The 17,762-nt window shown below is 32.9% G+C and overlaps 3 protein-coding genes across 4 annotated transcripts in view; all 3 read left to right on the forward strand.

The window, feature by feature from the left end:
- The window catches only part of Trmt6 (tRNA methyltransferase 6 non-catalytic subunit), a 29,162-nt gene extending 27,769 nt beyond the window's left edge, over positions 1–1,393 (forward strand). The window contains exons 15-16 of the mRNA XM_080147571.1: positions 230–319; positions 762–1,393. Coding sequence (XP_080003697.1) covers positions 230–319; positions 762–845 — 174 coding nt within the window. The 3' untranslated portion in view covers positions 846–1,393. The remainder of the gene's footprint in view (positions 1–229; positions 320–761) is intronic.
- Positions 1,394–1,425: 32 nt separating this feature from the next.
- On the forward strand, positions 1,426–6,471 carry mRpL18 (mitochondrial ribosomal protein L18). The gene is made up of 6 exons (XM_080147573.1): positions 1,426–1,623; positions 2,094–2,190; positions 3,134–3,190; positions 3,575–3,656; positions 5,539–5,609; positions 5,986–6,471. Exons 1-6 carry the CDS (start codon positions 1,433–1,435, stop codon positions 6,109–6,111), a joined length of 624 nt encoding a protein of 207 aa, XP_080003699.1. The 5' UTR covers positions 1,426–1,432; the 3' UTR covers positions 6,112–6,471.
- Positions 6,472–7,116: 645 nt separating this feature from the next.
- On the forward strand, positions 7,117–15,670 carry Tpt (tRNA 2'-phosphotransferase). Of its 2 annotated transcripts, XM_080147576.1 has the most exons (8): positions 7,117–7,176; positions 8,229–8,334; positions 8,886–8,992; positions 9,327–9,350; positions 9,601–9,683; positions 11,690–11,757; positions 12,664–12,751; positions 15,112–15,670. In XM_080147576.1, exons 1-8 carry the CDS (start codon positions 7,141–7,143, stop codon positions 15,218–15,220), a joined length of 621 nt encoding a protein of 206 aa, XP_080003702.1. In that variant the 5' UTR covers positions 7,117–7,140; the 3' UTR covers positions 15,221–15,670. The 2 variants fall into 2 exon arrangements, with proteins under 2 accessions (XP_080003702.1, XP_080003700.1); XM_080147574.1 differs by lacking the exon at positions 9,327–9,350 and having other exon boundaries at positions 9,577–9,683.
- The last annotated feature ends 2,092 nt before the right edge of the window (positions 15,671–17,762 follow it).

Consider the following 17,762-nt stretch of genomic DNA (forward strand, 5'->3'; position numbering starts at 1 on the left):
ATTTATTAAGTTTGGTGTCCAAACATTTGAACGACTAATAGTATTCTATAGAGGGTAAATTTTGTAATAATCATTGGGAATGTACTTACCAATGTACTTATCAGTTTATCGGCCTTTGTCTTTAGATCCCTGAGTTAAAATTCAAAGTTAGTAAAGCAGCACGAAAAATAACCTAAAACCTGTTTCAAAGAATAATGGCGACTGGACGTAACCAATGTTCTTTGTTTAGGAACCTTTGATGGAGACCTACATGATGCTAAAGGATGATGGACTGGCTATTATGGTCAATCTATCTGAAACATGGCTTAGAAGCCATCAGGTATAGTTATAGATGAATAATAATATGGATTTGGTTATAGGATAGAAGTATTTGATTCAATAGATTAAATGAAAGGGTAGGTTTAACTCTATTGGGGCTTTGCTTTAGAAGAGAAGGAACCACACCAAAGCAAGCATATATGAAGCTTCCCTAAAAGAATAAATATTTCAATGGACAACCATTTTGGAGATTTTTTTCTTCTTTTTATCAAAGATGACAAACGAATTATCAGATTATGAAAATTAGTAATGGGATAGATAATAAGTTCTATGTAAAAGATCCAAATCATAATGTATAGTTTGTTACATTTATAAAAAAGCTGACAAAAAGATAAAAAAGTTATATTATTATATTAATGTTTATAGAATAGATATTTATGATAAAATGTATTTTGCAAGAAAAAACTAAGACGACATTAAAATTAAAAATTACATTTATTAAGGTATTGCCTCAAAGAACCCATCCAACAGTGCTGATGTCTGGTGGAGGCGGATATATTCTTACGGGAATATTCGTTCAGAATTAACAAGCATTCTACAATAATGGATATAGAATACGTGGATGTTGTGATAGATTCTCGAATACCCTTATATAATGATTCTTCCAGCTGTCTAATATAATGATCCCCCAACCCTCCTTTTGGTCTACCCCAACCCCTCCTCTGACCTCTGTCACAATATCCACGTATTTAATATCCATATCTGCAATTGAAAATAGATAAGTCAGGGAAACAGGTAGAGGGTAATTGAAAGATAAACTATTCCTATTTTTTTTTTGTTTTATGTATTAGTAATATCCGAGAAACTGATATATACTTCAAAATCCGAACCTAATTTCAACCTAGGGTCCTAATCCTTTCTCTTAAAGTTTGTTCATTATGGCCCACTTTAAAATAAAGTAGAATAGCCGATTTTTCTGCTAGCTTCCTTTGCCTCCCTGACAAAGAGTAAAGAAAATGTGATACCTTTTTTTTACCATTAATTTTGTATGTTTTTTAATACACCTTCTTATTCATACAGAAAGAAAACAGTATTTAACACATATTATTGAAGAAAATATGTGAAATTTCTTGTTATTTTTTACATTATATTTTTTTATTTTTCAGATTTAAAAATGGCGGTAAAATTTAGTAACATGAAAAGCCTAGTTCCAAGATTAAACGGCAACATTTTAGTTCAAAATGTCGCCGCTAGGCGGTGTTTTGCAAGTGCTTTAGGAGCTTCGGACGCGCCATATTCGAGCAATGATGAAATTGCCCCAAGAATTCGGAATAGAAATCCTTTGAATTTGGAAATGATGCAAATAGGAAAGAATAGTAACATAAACTAGAATCGATATAATATTACTTGGATAATGCTCCAGATTTTCATGAACTCTGAACAAGAGATGCTCGCAGCTGGCTAAAATAATGATACCTCACATCCACCCTCTTTACCCCATTCCCTCAGCTCTTAATGGATGAACGAACTGACCAATAAATGAGGTCCATATTAGTACGCGAAATGGATGACAATTTTTCATCTGTTAATATATTCAAGTATGTCCTTTATCTATTATAGTAACATAAACTTTCTAGAACAAATCTTTTATTTTGCCTGAAACTTTCTTGCTAATCCAAAATAACATATTGTTTGCTTTGTTACTAACAATGTTATTTTGATTTTAATAATGTGTAAAGATAATTTGACTTGCTGGTAATTTTGAGGTGAAATAGTTCTACATAGATTTACATTTTTCCAATTTTTTTACACTTGTGTTACTATTCCTAATGATCAGGACGCAAGCCTCAAGGATTTCAGTTTGATTACAACACTCGGTCTTACTGGAATAAATTATCTTTGGAAATATCTAACAGACATACTACAGCAATGGTAAGAACTTTTCTCGTATTCATTCGAATCCGGTGGATAGGAACCGTTTCTCATCCATACGAAAAAACTATGTCTAGCATCGTATTATATCCAGCTTTCTACGAATATAGAAATGTACAATCATAAGATTAAAACCAGTTTTTTTAGCAGGTGCCTGCGGCACCTGGTGGCTAAAAAAAATAGTTTTAATCTCATAATTGTACTTTCTATATCCGCGGAAAGCCGTTTATAATACGATGCGAGAAATAACTATTCTCGTATTCATTCGAATCCGGTGGATAGGAACCGGTTCTCATCCATACGAAAAAACTATGTCTAGCATCGTATTATATCCAGTTTTCTACGAATATAGAAATGTACAATCATAAGATTAAAACTAGTTTTTTTAGCCGGTGCCTTCGGCACCACGGGGCTAAAAAACTAGTTTTAATCTTATAATTGTACATTCTATATCCGCGGAAAGCCGTTTATAATACGATACGAGAAATAACTATTCTTCATGAAAACTTTGATTGCTCAAGGGTGGATACACTTACATTTTTATGATTAAAGGGAAGAAAATTGCCTAAAATCATATAGACATGTTTTTCTTAATTAAAAAAATCATTTTAAGATATATAATATGCTTCCACCAATTAAAAAAAATATATATAATTGTATGGGCCTTGGGACATCTAAAACAAAGGTCTCCAAAAAGTTTACTTTTTCGTCTGTCTTTTCGTGTGTAACCACATTTTTGTTCTAACTCTTACTTTGGACATAGTATAGTTACAAGAATGGTTCTTACAGTTTTAAAATCTTAGTCTAACCGAGCCTAATTAATCTAGGATGCTTTGGATGTCCGCCTCTTGCCATTAGCATTACAAAACCATCTTTTCATAAACTAAAAATTGTCCATGTTCCAACAAAAATTGCCAAATTTTCTTGAAACTAATGATTTCAGGTAACTCATTGGACTGGACGAGAGGTTGCTTCTGCTTCCACAACTGAAGTTGCTATCAGGAAATAAATATAATCATACACAAAGTTTCCATAATGGATGTTTATCTTAATAAAAAAAAGTAACAAGATCTGTTTCTGTCTGTATGTGTGTGTACCGAACGTTCTCGCTAACCGCTGAACTGATATGGTACTCATTTGCAGTGTAGCTCTTATAGGTCCTAGGAAGGTTTATAGCTATTTTGGGAAAGGGATAAGTTGATTATCCACATTCAATTTTGTCAGAGATGAAGGTCTTTTCTTTAAGGTTCAGGCATCCTCCATACAATAGTTAGGCAAAAACCTTTCCTTGACCTGTATGATATGATATCACAATTGACACATAGACAGACATACAGACAACATTTTTTTAAAAATGATCTATATTTGATAAAAATGAACGTGTAGGAAGCAGTTATACAATTTGAATGATAAAGCTGCCATCCAAGCAGTGGCTAAAATTATTGCTCAGCGTTGTCTTCAGACAGGTAAATAACTTGAACAATTATCAGTGGTGTTATTAGGGAGGGAGGGGACATTGAACTGCAAATTATACTGTCCCCCTAATTTTATTAGATCTTGATTGCATTGGTATAATACAAACTAACAGTGTCCAAAATTTTCAACCAATGAATTAAATTTACATAAGGGGTAACTTAATCATCATAATTGGGGGTTTCTCGCATTTATCACTAAGGGAAGGATCAATTCTGGTCTTTAAAGGTTCATTGAAATATTCCAGTTTTTTAAGATGAAACTAACACACTAGGTAACTGATTAAAACTATTGAAATAACTTCATAACTGGTCCTGAATATTTGAAAATAGTTTCCTCTTTAGACAAGATTATTGTTTTATCTGTAAATCGTTGATATAATCGAATGGTATTAAAAGTGAATTTAGCATTAAAACGCTAGATAGCATTTATAATCTATTATACTATTTTCTACTTTCAGAATCAACAGTTGCCTTTTCATAATAATTTGTGTGTCTTATCTGTTATCTCATAATTATCTCTAGTTATTTTTTTTTTTTAAATTCTCTCTAGCTTTGTTGCCTCATGCGTTTCAAAAAGCTTCACATATAATAGAGTACTTGTAATCGTTTATTCTATACCTATATGAGCGACTACTTTTTCTGTTTTTTACCTTATGAATTATTTTCGACAGATTTTTTATAAAACGGCTTGCTTTATTGCATCAAGATCCATGACAGATCTATATAGAAAATAAATGTCTATATATGAGCTCGAGTCTTCCAATGGTAAAATGTTTAATACTCATAGTGGTCCAATAATCCATAATAAATTCTCATTGACCTGAACGAAAAGACCCATTATTTTACTATATGAAGAATAAATTCATTTCTTTTATTTCATGTTGCTATTTGAATTATATTAAAGTATTAAATTTCTATTTATAAAATAGAAAATTTAAATTTCTAAAATAGTAGGTAAATCAAAGAAAACTTAGTTTTAGAATAATTTGCTAATAGCGACACGTACAGATATTAAACTAAAATTTTATATTTAAATATACATTCCCATATAAACAACCCCTTAAATAGTGGATGTAAATATTCATTTATTTCCCTGGTATCTCATTTATATCCCTGGTATGATTTTAGAAGATTTTTAATTTTTTTTGGAAGATTTTATAATTTTTATTAATTACTAAAAGAAAAGAAAAAGAGATATAAATGATCATAGCCGGGAAATAAATGAAAATTAAAAACCAAAATTAAACCACATTTTAGCATAAAAAAATGAGTTTTTTTGTTTAAATGAGAATGATATTCCTGTCCAGTTTTTTGTTTAGGAATGAATATTTCTTACCCTTGTGAATAAATGATGACCTATCGGTCCATCATTTATTCCCTCGGGTAAGAAATATTCATTCCTAAACAAAAAACTGGACAGGAATACCCCATTTATTTCCCTGGTATGATTTTAGAAGATTTTTAATTTTTTTGGAAGATTTTATAATTTTTATTAATTACTAAAAGAAAGAAAAATTATACCAGGGAAATAAATGAAATTTAAAAACCAAAATTAAACCACATTTTACTAGCATAAAAATGAGTTTTTGTTTAAATGAGAATGATATTCCTGTCCAGTTTTTTGTTTAGGAATGAATATTTCTTACCCGAGGGAATAAATGATGGACCTGGCTTTCAGGACGATAATTGGAAACAAAAAAATACTAGATCTCAAAATATTTTAAAGAAAGAGAGACAAAATGAAGGCCATGGAAGAAAAAGATTGATATTCAATCTAGCCTATAGCGGTATAATTTTAGAACGCCACCTCTAGTATTAAAATATGCTGCTAAAATTATTTAGGTAAATTCTTAACATACTGTTTTCTATTAAGGTGTAAGTGAAGTGTATTTAGATGTTGACAAAACAGAGAGGGAGAAAGATAAGATGCAAAATTTTATTCAGGTAAATTTTCAAATATTTTTGGAACATCTCAAAAAACGCCTATCTTGAATAATGCCTATCTCAAAAAAAATCTAGCTTTAAAAATGTCTACGACAAAGATTTTTTAAAAGCCATTGCTTTAGTTTTAGCATGCAATCAAGATATTAACAAGAATATATTCTGTTAACATAAATATTTAATATGTCACACATTTTTGTTGACACACTCTTCAATTCCAGCAAGTCCCAGAAAAGAAAAGGGTAAAGATACTCAAGAATGCCTAAGTAATTTACTAGGGTGTGGGGGGATCTTAATGTAAAAAGACTTATTTTAGTGTACTAAATTAATTTTTAAAATGTATAGGTAATCCTTTCTTTAAAAATGCTTCTTTTTTCAGATAATTGAGGAATCTGGCCTAAGCTTGAGTGAGCCACCTGTATACCACCATCCTAACCCACACAAAGACAATATGTATGATTTGAAGCCACCCTCGGTTAAACCTTGGACCATCACCGATGAATAAATTATCTTTCAAGAAATTCGTCGATTTTCTCCGTCAAAAAAAAACTTACACCTATTACAACGTTTTAATTTGATTTTTTAAAGTAGATGATAGCTATTTATGCATCTTATTATAGGCAGATTTCTGCGGATGTAAAAATGATAATGAATATTAGTAATTCCAGCTTTGTTAGCCACAAGGGGCTAGGCCCTGGCGATCAAATTTGTTGTTAGTATTAGAATTTTTATTTTATTATTCGTAGAAAATTGCCTATAGTACGATATGATAGGTATTATTTTTCAATATGGCCTAAAACCGGTTCTAATCCCCAGCGGATATTAATTGGTTTCAAAGCCATTCTGAGCTTGATCTTTAAATCGTTTTTATGCCGCGCTGAATCGGGGCGATTCAGAGGTGATTTGTAGGTGCGCTGGTGGTTAGCCACAGCGCGCCTATAAAACATTGATATTTAAAAGATTTTCGGCGCGGTGTTGTTAAATCGCTTGCGACACTCAATAAAATATCGATCCGCGCCAGTACAACTTTATTACATAAGCCGTGTCAGTAAGGCATTTTATGTAAAATTCCGTGTCAGCATGGTATTTTATATAAAACATTAATATATAATTTATTTTAAAAATAACTATAAAAATGTTTTCACAATAGTTTTGCAATAAAATATTAAAGTAATTAAAAAAAAATATTTATTTATTAAATAAATCACCCCGATTTAAACCGGCAATGCCACTCGGTGAGTGGCGTTGCCGCGCCGGGCCCGCGCCACTGCCCGATTCAAATCGCCCATGCAAATTCGATTTAAAGATTGATATTAATAATTTGATGGTGCGCCAAATGAATCGCCCCGGTTTAAATCACCTATAAATGATTTAAAGATCGAGCTCTGGAGTAAATGCTCCAATATTTTGTTATTTATAAATATACAATATACATATTTTTTAAGATTATGCATCATAAATAAAATAAAACTTAAAGCAAATAGAAAATGTTGTTATCTTATTTCAGAAAAACATTGTTCTTAGGTCATTTAAAATGTCAGCTGACTTTGATTTAGTTAAACTTTCAAAGGTAAAAAGGATTTAATAATAATAATATGTAAACCAGATCAAGGTAAATTCGAAGGTTTCGTTAAAAAATAATTGAATTGGCCCTCTGTTTTATATGTCCGTTAATTTTATAAAATGGTTCACAGTGTCAGAACCTTGTCAATTTAGGTTCTGACACAAAAGTCAAAGCACCTTCATACGCACACGCACTGTGGGTTATGGTCTATAATAAACAGACATAATGCGATGGTATATATCATGTCATTAAGAAATTTAAGTTAAACCTGTCTTTTGATGCAGTGACGCATCTTTAACTCCCCTACATTTGCTAAGCGCTTCCAGACAAATTGAAAAGCATTAAGTTTTGTGATGGTCAATATTTTATTCAATACAAGCGCCTGCGCCCCTAGCATCTAGGGGCTATGTATTCAAATGTGCTAGGAAAATGGATTCAAGACATGTAAATGTAATAGCATAAAACCATCACAGGACCTATGTGCAGCTTATCTAAAATAGATTCAGTTCAGTGGTTGTGGAGATCTTAAGCTTCAGACAAAAAACTTTTATTACTTGATTTAACAGGAAAACCATTTTGAAAGGTTTAGTGAATTTTAAATCATGAAAATACTGTAAAGGCATGTAGTTATCTAGAAGGTCTAGTTAATTGATCCCTTAATTGGACGATATGGGGCACAGTGTAGTAACAATCTGACCACATTATTGGTTGAAGGATATTATTTTTTTTGTATTTTAGTCATATGAACTTAGTCATCTATAAATAGTAGAAATTCTTAAGCTAAAGCATTGCCAGAATATCTAATGTAGTAGAGCTCCGAATCCAATTTATTTCTGCAGGATTAAAAACGGTACTGATCCAATACTGAAGAATTATGTTACGTATCACATTATAGAGAATTTTACTATTATAAAAATCACAAAACAAATCACTCTTAAGTTGGCCGAGGACTTCGGCTTCCGGGGCAAAACAAAACCATTATTAATTCTATAATTTATTTTACTATCAGCGGAAAACTGTCTATGATAATATACGATAACCAACTATTCTTATTTTAGGCGCTCTCTTGGTTACTAAGGCATAATGCTGAGAAGCAAGGTTTTAAGTTTCTACCTGGAGGATTTCTACTTGTTGAAGATGTTCTTAAACATCAGAAATTCAAAGGCAAGGCATTAATAGTTCTTTCACTCAGTCCTAGTCGAGACTTTTAGACAAAGATTGACTGAGGTTTGTAAGATATTGGATATTGGATTTGGTACTCAAAGTTTTACAACCTTGTTATCATATTCGGTGTCTCGAAAACTTTAGGTACTAACTATTAGTGTTAAAACTTTGCCACCTATAATTTTAATCTACGTTTATTATTTTGGGATATATTAATAAATCCTCCATTGTCTTTTCCCCTAAGATCCCCAATTGAGCCAGATTCAGTCCAATGATAAATTGACGTTTACCACTTTATTTTATTTTTTTGCGCCCCTAGCATCTAGCTAGGGGCTCTATAATCAAAGGGATATGGATGGGCAAAAAATAGCCTAAAACCACCTTAGGACCTTTAAGAAGCTTCACTGTAAAGGAGGACAGCGAGATCCTTCGCTACAGACAGAAAAAAGGTTATTACTTTATATATTAGGATTGTCTTATTTCTGTATCCCTGTTATTTTAAAATACTTTAAAAAAAAAAGAAAAAAATGGTACCTATTTATTGCCAAAAGGGTTCAGTGTGGCCAATGTGGAGAGCGTGGTTGGCAGCTGTCAAAAACAAAGGTTTACACTAAAAACAGATGAAACAGATGGAAGACTGTTAATCAGAGCAAATCAGGTGAAAAGAAAATTATTAAAGGTTGAATCTTGATTCTTGGAGGAGGAGGGGTGATATATAATATGCCCCCTCTCCTGCCTTAAGATTGAAGTCTATAATTTGCTACATAACGTTGGATAAGTTTTCTAGGTGAAGAGCAAAATCTATTTAATAGTTTTACCTACAAAGCATTTAGATTAAAATGGATAAAAATTCTGAATATCCAGCTAAAGCCAATTCCAGTTCAGGTGATCTTGTAGGTTGATCTTCAAAAAACTTTAATCGTCTCCTTTGTAGTATAGCGTAGATAAACTAGCGATTATATAAAGTAGTTAGCTTTTTACTTATTATAAAGGGACACAGTATTAAGAGTGTAGAGGTAGAAATGGAAGTAATAACCAACCCTGCAGAATTTCCTATATTAACCCTATAGATATAAGATAACCCTATATTTATATATGATATATTTATTATAAAGGGACACAGTATTAAGAGTGTGGAGGTAGAAATGGAAGTAATAACCAAAACTGCAGAATTTCCTATAATATTAAACCCTTTAGATATAAAATAACCCTATATTTATGTATGATATATTTATTATGAAGGGACACAGTATAAAGAGTGTTGAGGTAGAAATGGAAGTAATAACCAACCCTGCGGAATTTCCTACAGTCATCCATGGTACCTACTACAGAGTTTGGGATGCTATTAGGTAAAAAAAACTATCGTTTTGGTTTATCATGCCATTTTGTAAAACGTTATGGCATTATCATGAAACGCAACAACTCTAATTCAGTTACCAAAATTTCCTTACGTTTATTTTAAGATTAAAGTAAAAGAATAAAGGGGGCACGAGCTAAGTATATGTTATTCTACCCACGGAGTGGGGACCCTGGTTCGACTTTCCATTGGGTCTTTGAATATCAGCAAATAACGTTGGAAATATAAATACAGCCGAGTCGCTAAAAAGAATGTAAAGAAAGGGGGGGGGGGGAAATGTGGTGACTCGTGCCACGACATACCAGCAATTTTATTTTGGGTGCTACTCCCTTAGTTTTAGAGATAATTGGGTGAAATCTTTTGGGCTGGGTCACTAATTACCCCAACTAGAGGTATCTTTCAAAAAAAACGGCGGCGGGTCCGCCGCTCCCGCCGTTCGCCGCCATTTTCCGCCGCCGCCAAAAAAAAAATTTTTATTGCATTTCTCGCCGAATTAGGCAATTTGGAATCATTTGAGACCATGTTATTTTTTTCAAAAATTTTTCCCCTTATAACCAACCCTGCAGGGGGACTTAGTCATTTTTTTCAAATTCTCGTTTATTAAGGTATATCTTAAATTCAGTGCCTCTCCTAAGCTTTTAAAGATATTGAGACAAAACCTTTTGAGGTAAATCAGTAAAAAATATTTGAATAAAAAATGGCGGCGGTACCGCCGCTCCCGCCGTCCACCGCCATTTTCCGCCGCCGCCGCCAAAATTTTTTTTATTGCATTTCTCGCCGAATTAGGCAATTTGGAATCATTTGAGACCATGTTATTTTTTTCAAAAATTTTTCCCCTTATAACCAACCCTGCAGGGGGACTTAAGGTATATCTTAAATTCAGTGCCTCTCCTAAGCTTTTAAAGATATTGAAACAAAATCTTTTGAGGTAGATCAGCAAAAAAATATTTGAATAAAAAATGGCGGCGATACCGCCGCTCCCACCATCCACCGCCATTTTCCGCTGCCCACAGGACGGCTTGTAAGGGGAAAAATTTTTGAAAAAAATAATATGGTCTCAAATGATTCCAAATTGCCTAATTCGGCGAGAAATGCAATAAAAAAAATTTTGGCGGCGGCGGAAAATGGCGGTGGACGGCGGGAGCGGCGATACCGCCGCCATTTTTTATTCAAATATTTTTTACTGATCTACCTCAAAAGGTTTTGTCTCAATATCTTTAAAAGCTCAGGAGAGGCACTGAATTTAAGATATACCTTGATAAACGAGAATTTGAAAAAAAAATGACTAAGTCCCCCCGCAGGGTTGGTTATAAGGGGAAAAATTTTTGAAAAAAATAACATGGTCTCAAATGATTCCAAATTGCCTAATTAGGCGAGAAATGCAATAAAAAAAATTTTGGCGGCGGCGGCGGAAAATGGCGGTGGACGGCGGGAGCGGCGGTATCGCCGCCATTTTTTATTCAAATATTTTTTACTGATCTACCTCAAAAGGTTTTGTCTCAATATCTTTAAAAGCTTAGGAGAGGCACTGAATTTAAGATATACCTTGATAAACGAGAATTTGAAAAAAAAATGACTAAGTCCCCCCGCAGGGTTGGTTATAAGGGGAAAAATTTTTGAAAAAAATAACATGGTCTCAAATGATTCCAAATTGCCTAATTCGGCGAGAAATGCAATAAAAAAAATTTTTTTGGCGGCGGCGGAAAATGGCGGCGAACGGCGGGAGCGGCGGACCCGCCGCCGTTTTTTTTGAAAGATACCTCTAGTTGGGGTAATTAGTGACCCAGCCCAAAAGATTTCACCCAATTATCTCTAAAACTAAGGGAGTAGCACCCAAAATAAAATTGCTGGTATGTCGTGGCACGAGTCACCACATTTTCCCCCCCCCCTTTGCTAGATTACGAAAAAGGTCCTATACATCTATAATTATTAATTATACATTTATTATTTTTAAGTACAATAATATTCCCCTATTTAATAGCATCCTTGTTTATTTAGACAGAAAGGATTGAGTCGAATGAACAGACAACATATTCATTGTGCCGCCGGTCAACCTGGCTATAAAGGTATAATATTAATATCTTCTTTATTGGAACTACCCTACCCCCTCGCTCCAAAAACTATTACGTTAAAACTAGGGATGGCAATCCGTCAAATTTTTGGACCAGATACGGATTCGGATTCTTACAATATAATCCGTCCAAAAAAAGGCGGATTCCCGCGGATTCTGGATTCTTATTTTTGGCGGATTCCGGATTCTAGCAATATTTTAAAAGGCTTTTTTTTAAATTAAAAATTAAAAGTGCTACATATGTCCTAAAAATTAATGTTCTTGGCGTATTCTATAATTCACTTCCGAGAATCGAATCAGATTAAAAAAGATATTATATATAATGAATCAATGATAATAATCTTTGCCTTCAAAAAGGCGGAGTTGAAAGAAAAACTCAAGATGCTAATTTTAGCCTACCAATTAAGAATCCGAATCCGCTATTAAAAAACGAGTTACGGATTCGGATTTGGCTAAACATTGGGCGGATTCGGATACGGATACGGATTGCCAACCCTAGTTAAAACATATCTAAAGGTTAGGAATGGTTAGCTCACTGTTCAATTTTCATCTTTGGCGATTTAAATCCATTCCTTATGATGCAAATAAAGTAGGACATCTGTCATACTTTACAAAGTCCGTTAGAAATGCAGTCAAATAACTTAGTTTTGTTAAATTATCTACCTATCTAATATAATTTTGCATAGCTCAAACCAAAGTATTTCTTTTCGTCTGATGGTTAAATCTCATCCAGCATAAATCAAAATACTATTTTTAAATAGTGAATTTTAATTATTTTGAACACTATTCTTGGCATGATTTTAGGCTATTTTACTATATACATTTATTTCCACAAATTAATATTTATAGGCGCAACCGCTAGTTACCTGTATAACAATAACTACAAGTTCTTATTTGTTAGGTGTGATATCTGGAATGCGGAACACCTGCCAGCTATTTATTTACATAGATATGGAAGCTGCTATTCGAGATGGAATACAATTTTTAAGGTAGTATTTGATAAATATTTGCTATATCAATATGAATCCTATTTTTAAAGCGATGTCTTTTAAGTTGGTTGGTTGGTTGGTTAGCCTCCAGAGGACGGTCACATGTATCTGCTAACGCACATGTATTAGCTTCATATATTTCATTGCAAATTTAATCAGGCCAGGTAGAACCCTCGTCAAGTTTAAGAAAATCTGCTGCCAATCTTGGCTTTGTCCAAAGTGATAAAACATCTAATTTAGTCGGGTTGTCTGGGCAGTTAAACAGGTGTCTTGTGTCATGTGGTGAGTTTTTACAGCTAGGGCATTTGTCATCAATATTTTCGTCAATTTTGTGTAAATAACTGTTTAGTCTGCGGCTGAAGCCAGATCTCAATTGAGAGAGTTGAGATCTGACATGTCTAGAAAGAGTTTGTTCTTCTTTATTAATGTCCGGTGGTTTAATTCCAAGGACTCTGTTAGGAGGAAGATTTTCAAGAGCAGTTTTTACTTCAGATGTGTGTATGGCCTTGATTTTAGTCTTCCTGTTTTCTGCATTAATGGGAAGGTATTTTTTAATGCATTTTCTGTATTTCTGTATTGTCGGTTTCAGGTGATTTCTTGCTGGCAGTGGTCTGTGAATGTTTTTAAACCCTGGATGGTCGGGTTGATGGCAGGTCAGTAGATATTGTTTACATTTCATCAGGCAGTGTTCTTTAACTGGTAGAATCTTAGTTTCTTGATGAATGTGTTGTTCTGACGCCATTTTTAGATTGCCAGTGATGAGTTTTAGAGCTTGATTCTGGGATCTTTGTAGCTTTTTCCAGCTGTTTTCTGATATAACAGGACTCCATATAGGACAAGCATACTCCAACACACTTCTGGCAATGGCCTTGTAGGTCGTTGTCATGGTTTCCTTGTCCTGGCCCCAGTCGGAGCCACAGAGTGACTTCATGATGTTTATTTTTGTGTTGGCAGAGTTAGTGGAGTTTTGTATATGGGTGGAAAAAGTGTACATAGTATCATGTGTGACACCTAAGAGTTTGGGGTGATGTTCTAGAGGGACAAGTATGTCATCAATCATAACTTGTGGATGGATTTTGAACTCTTTGGTATCAGGAGTGAAAAGTGTCACTGTGGATTTTTCAGGTGATACTACTAGCTCTCGCTCATTGAGAAATTCAGTGACTCTGGGAACATAGTTGTTGATTGATTTGGTAAGAGCATCTATGTCCAAGCCAGTAGCATAGATAGAGATATCATCAGCATACTGTATTATTTGAACATCATTTGGAGGTTTAGGCAGGTTCCGGAGATAGAAATTAAATAAAATAGGTGATGTTACAGCGCCTTGGGGTACTCCAGCTCTTATATTTCTGCATTTAGATGTTACATTCCTGAAGTTAACTTTAGATTGTCGCCCTTTTAAATAGCAGCAGAACCATCTTTTTAGAAATTCAGGAAGTGCAGATTGTCCCAGGTCTTGAAGAAGCTTATCGTGGGATACCATATCAAAAGCTTTGCTAAGATCAATCTGTAGCAAAACTGTTCTATCTGGATGTCTGTGTTTATTGAAACCATTGGCAACTTGGTCATTGAAGTCGTTTAAGGCAGAGACTGTAGAGTGGTTCTTGCGGAATCCATGTTGGAAAACAGGAATGTCCAAGGTTTCAGTGAGGGTGAGTAGAATGAGGCGTTCCAGGATTTTTATTGCAGGACAAAGTAAGGATACAGGTCTGTAGGAGTTGGATTCTTGAGGATCTTTGTTGGGTTTTAAAAGAGGGATAATGACCGAAGTTTTCCAGATATCAGGTATGATGCTTGTTGCCATTGAGACATTAAATATCTTTGTAAGATATTCTAATCCTTTAGGTCCAAGGTGTTTTAGGTGCAGTTTTGAGATATTATCTGGTCCAGCAGCTTTGGAGGCTTTACAAGCTTTAATAGCTTCTGCAGTCTGTTTGGCAGTGAAAGAAATGGGATTTTCGAGGCTATTCTTTTTAATATTCTTTGTTATTTTCCTGGATGTTTTAGAACTCTGGTGTCGAACAACTGAAGAATATTGTTTGTTGAAACCATTAGCTATTTCAAGTGAGGATGTTAAGTAGCGACCTTTAAATTTAATGGCTTGGTTATTGCTACTGGAATTCTTGCCATTAAGGTTTTTAATCAGCTTGAATAGCTTGGAAGAACAGCCACGTGGCAATTTAAATAGCAAATATACTTCATGATAATAGTCATAATATTCAATTGTTTAATTTTTAAATCACGAAACTTAGCTAACTCTAAAGAAATTCCTTGATACTCTATGCTTGTATCTCATTCATATACAGAAAAATACAAATTTTGTTTTAAAACAATTAGAATTTAGATAAATATTTTAGGTCGAGCAATAATGTGATACTCAGCCCAGGAGATGAAAATGGTTTTATTCCACCTCAATACTTTGAAAAAGTGGTAGATGTCAAGAAAAATGAAATAATATTCCCATAGAAAAATCTGGAAAACCTCAAGTGCCTGTCGAGCTTTGATATTTATATTTGAACTTAAAGGAAAAAGTACCTACCTACCTAAACATTTCATAAAAAAGTATTTTGTATTCTAGTCAAAGATTTATAAATTTTCATTTTCTTTCTTTTCTTTATATACAAGTAGTTTTTAAAGTACTTTTTAATAAATATTTTGATATATTTGTATTTTATTACTACTCAGAGAATTTTTTTTCATATTTATACTCAAGCATAGAAAGGTTTTGAAATGGACATTATTTCCTTTCATTTAAAATCAATAACTACCTACGTACCATGTAATATTTTCTTGTGATATTTCAAAGGTGTCCGCATTTTTTTTTCTCAATGATTGAATTATGTTTTATTTCTTATTTCTTATACCTATAAATGAATACTGCTATAAGATTATTTTGTAATTAATGTCTTCATCCTTTTTACTTTGTGTTTTTGTAAACAAACAAGGATGACAACATCCATAAAAGCGAAGCAATGAAACGGTAGGACAAACGGACATTAACATTTGTATATTGTCAGAACTGAATAATCAGAATATAAATGTATAAGAGTCGAACCAAAATTGTAAGTAAATTTGAAAAACTGCTGCATAGAATAATATTTATGGACATACTTACATTTTTAGAACTTGATTATAGAGTTTCTTCGCTTATAACAATATACTTTGTTGTCCCAAGAACTATATACCAAAAATCAGATCAATCGGATGATTAGATCACATGAAAATTTGTTGTTAAAAAAGTAAAAAAAACGACATGTTTAAAATGAACGTACGGACATTCTGGTAATGCTTACAGAGTTGCTACGCTTTCTAAATAGTACCTAACTACTAAGGGAATCACCATGCAAAGTTTGAAATAGATAGGACAATTCTATCATGCCTAAATTAACGAAAAAAGCTATCCGGTACGGACGGAAGGACCGACCCTAATTATAGAAAAGCTTCGCTTTTAAAAACTATAAAGATTGTATTGCCTTTTTACGTAATTCAATTTTTTTTCCAAATAATATTTAAAACATTAAAGTAACTAAAATATTTAAGTATACTAATAGTAAGATTTTTTTTAACAACTTTACTTATCACAAAGCCCTTTGATGCTAAGGGTGCAGCCACTGCACTGTATTAGTAAGAAAAAAAGGCATAATTTCAAAATCATTATTATATGTTTGCACAAAATATATTTATTCTTTAGAATTAAGTAAAAACGTAATTATGTGCTCATATATGTAATGGGAAATAGGGATGTATGCACATTAAGAGATATAAGTTTTCCGGAATTTTAATGTAGGGAGTAGATTTGAAATCTGCATCAAATTTTAAGGATTTTTTATAAAATTCGTTTTTTGTAAAATTCTTTATCTAAAAGCGAAAATACATTTTAAGTTAATTAATTTTGACCAATAGGATAGGTGGATTTTAAACTACCTGTGCTCTAATTGGTTGAATGATGTACGACATCCAATCAGAGCGCAGATTTTTTAAATCCACCAATCACAGATGCCAAAATTAATTAACTTAATTTGTATTTCCGCTTTTAGATAAAGAATTATACAAAAAACGAATTTTATAAAAAATCCTTAAAATTTGATGCAGATTTCAAATCTACTCCCTACATTACAATTCCGGAAAACTTATATCTCTAAATGCACATATTAAATACCAGAGATTTTCAGGTATAAGACAATGGACGAAAAATCTATATACATTCCCAATGATAATAATCATAAAAACCTACCACTTTTTTAATCAAGTTATAGGTTGACAAGTTCGGACTCAATAGTTTGGAACCAATCAATCAAATTAAATATTGATAAATATGAATTCGTGGTTATAAAACTTTAGGTACCAGTTCATTTTATGGTCTAATGTTCTATACCTCCCTGACTAAATACTTGACCATATTCTACACATGTATTAGTCTCTTTATGAATGTATGCACATGTGTGTGTGTGTGTAAAGAATATTAGGGTAAAAATGGTTTGTGAACATATAAGTTAAAATATTTTCATTTAACTTTTCAAGGCTTACAAATAGCATAATTTACAATGTTATTTTTAAACTTTTTTTCGTCAACGTAAATTGAAATATTTGGGCAATTTTGCTTCAATTCATTTTCTTTTTCATGTTCAAAATAGAAATTTTTCTAAACCTTTTTAATACAAACAGAATTTATGCATGCCTGCCTATAAACAGGGAATTGTTTCCTGAGAGAAATTAGAACTGGGCATTTTTGTAGACCATTAAATTGAACTACAAGAATTTGGTGTACCAGCACGAAATCTTGTTAATGAGGGTTTTGATATTTGTGGCAAAAATGAAAAGACTAGAAACCATTTAATACCTATTTATACTAGGCAAGTTTTTTTTAACTTTTAATCTAAAATACCCACATAGTGTAAGCATTTCTATCCGTCTGTCTAAAACACAAACAAAAAGAAGAAAAAAAATTCACATAAAAAATATTCCTCCTTCATCTTTTTAGGGGTGGAGCCCCTAAAGGCAAGGGGCG

The sequence above is a fragment of the Acartia tonsa genome, chromosome 14, assembly GCF_053477335.1.
Source record: "Acartia tonsa isolate MP-2025a chromosome 14, ASM5347733v1, whole genome shotgun sequence".
Classification (NCBI taxonomy): Eukaryota; Metazoa; Arthropoda; class Copepoda; order Calanoida; family Acartiidae; genus Acartia; species Acartia tonsa.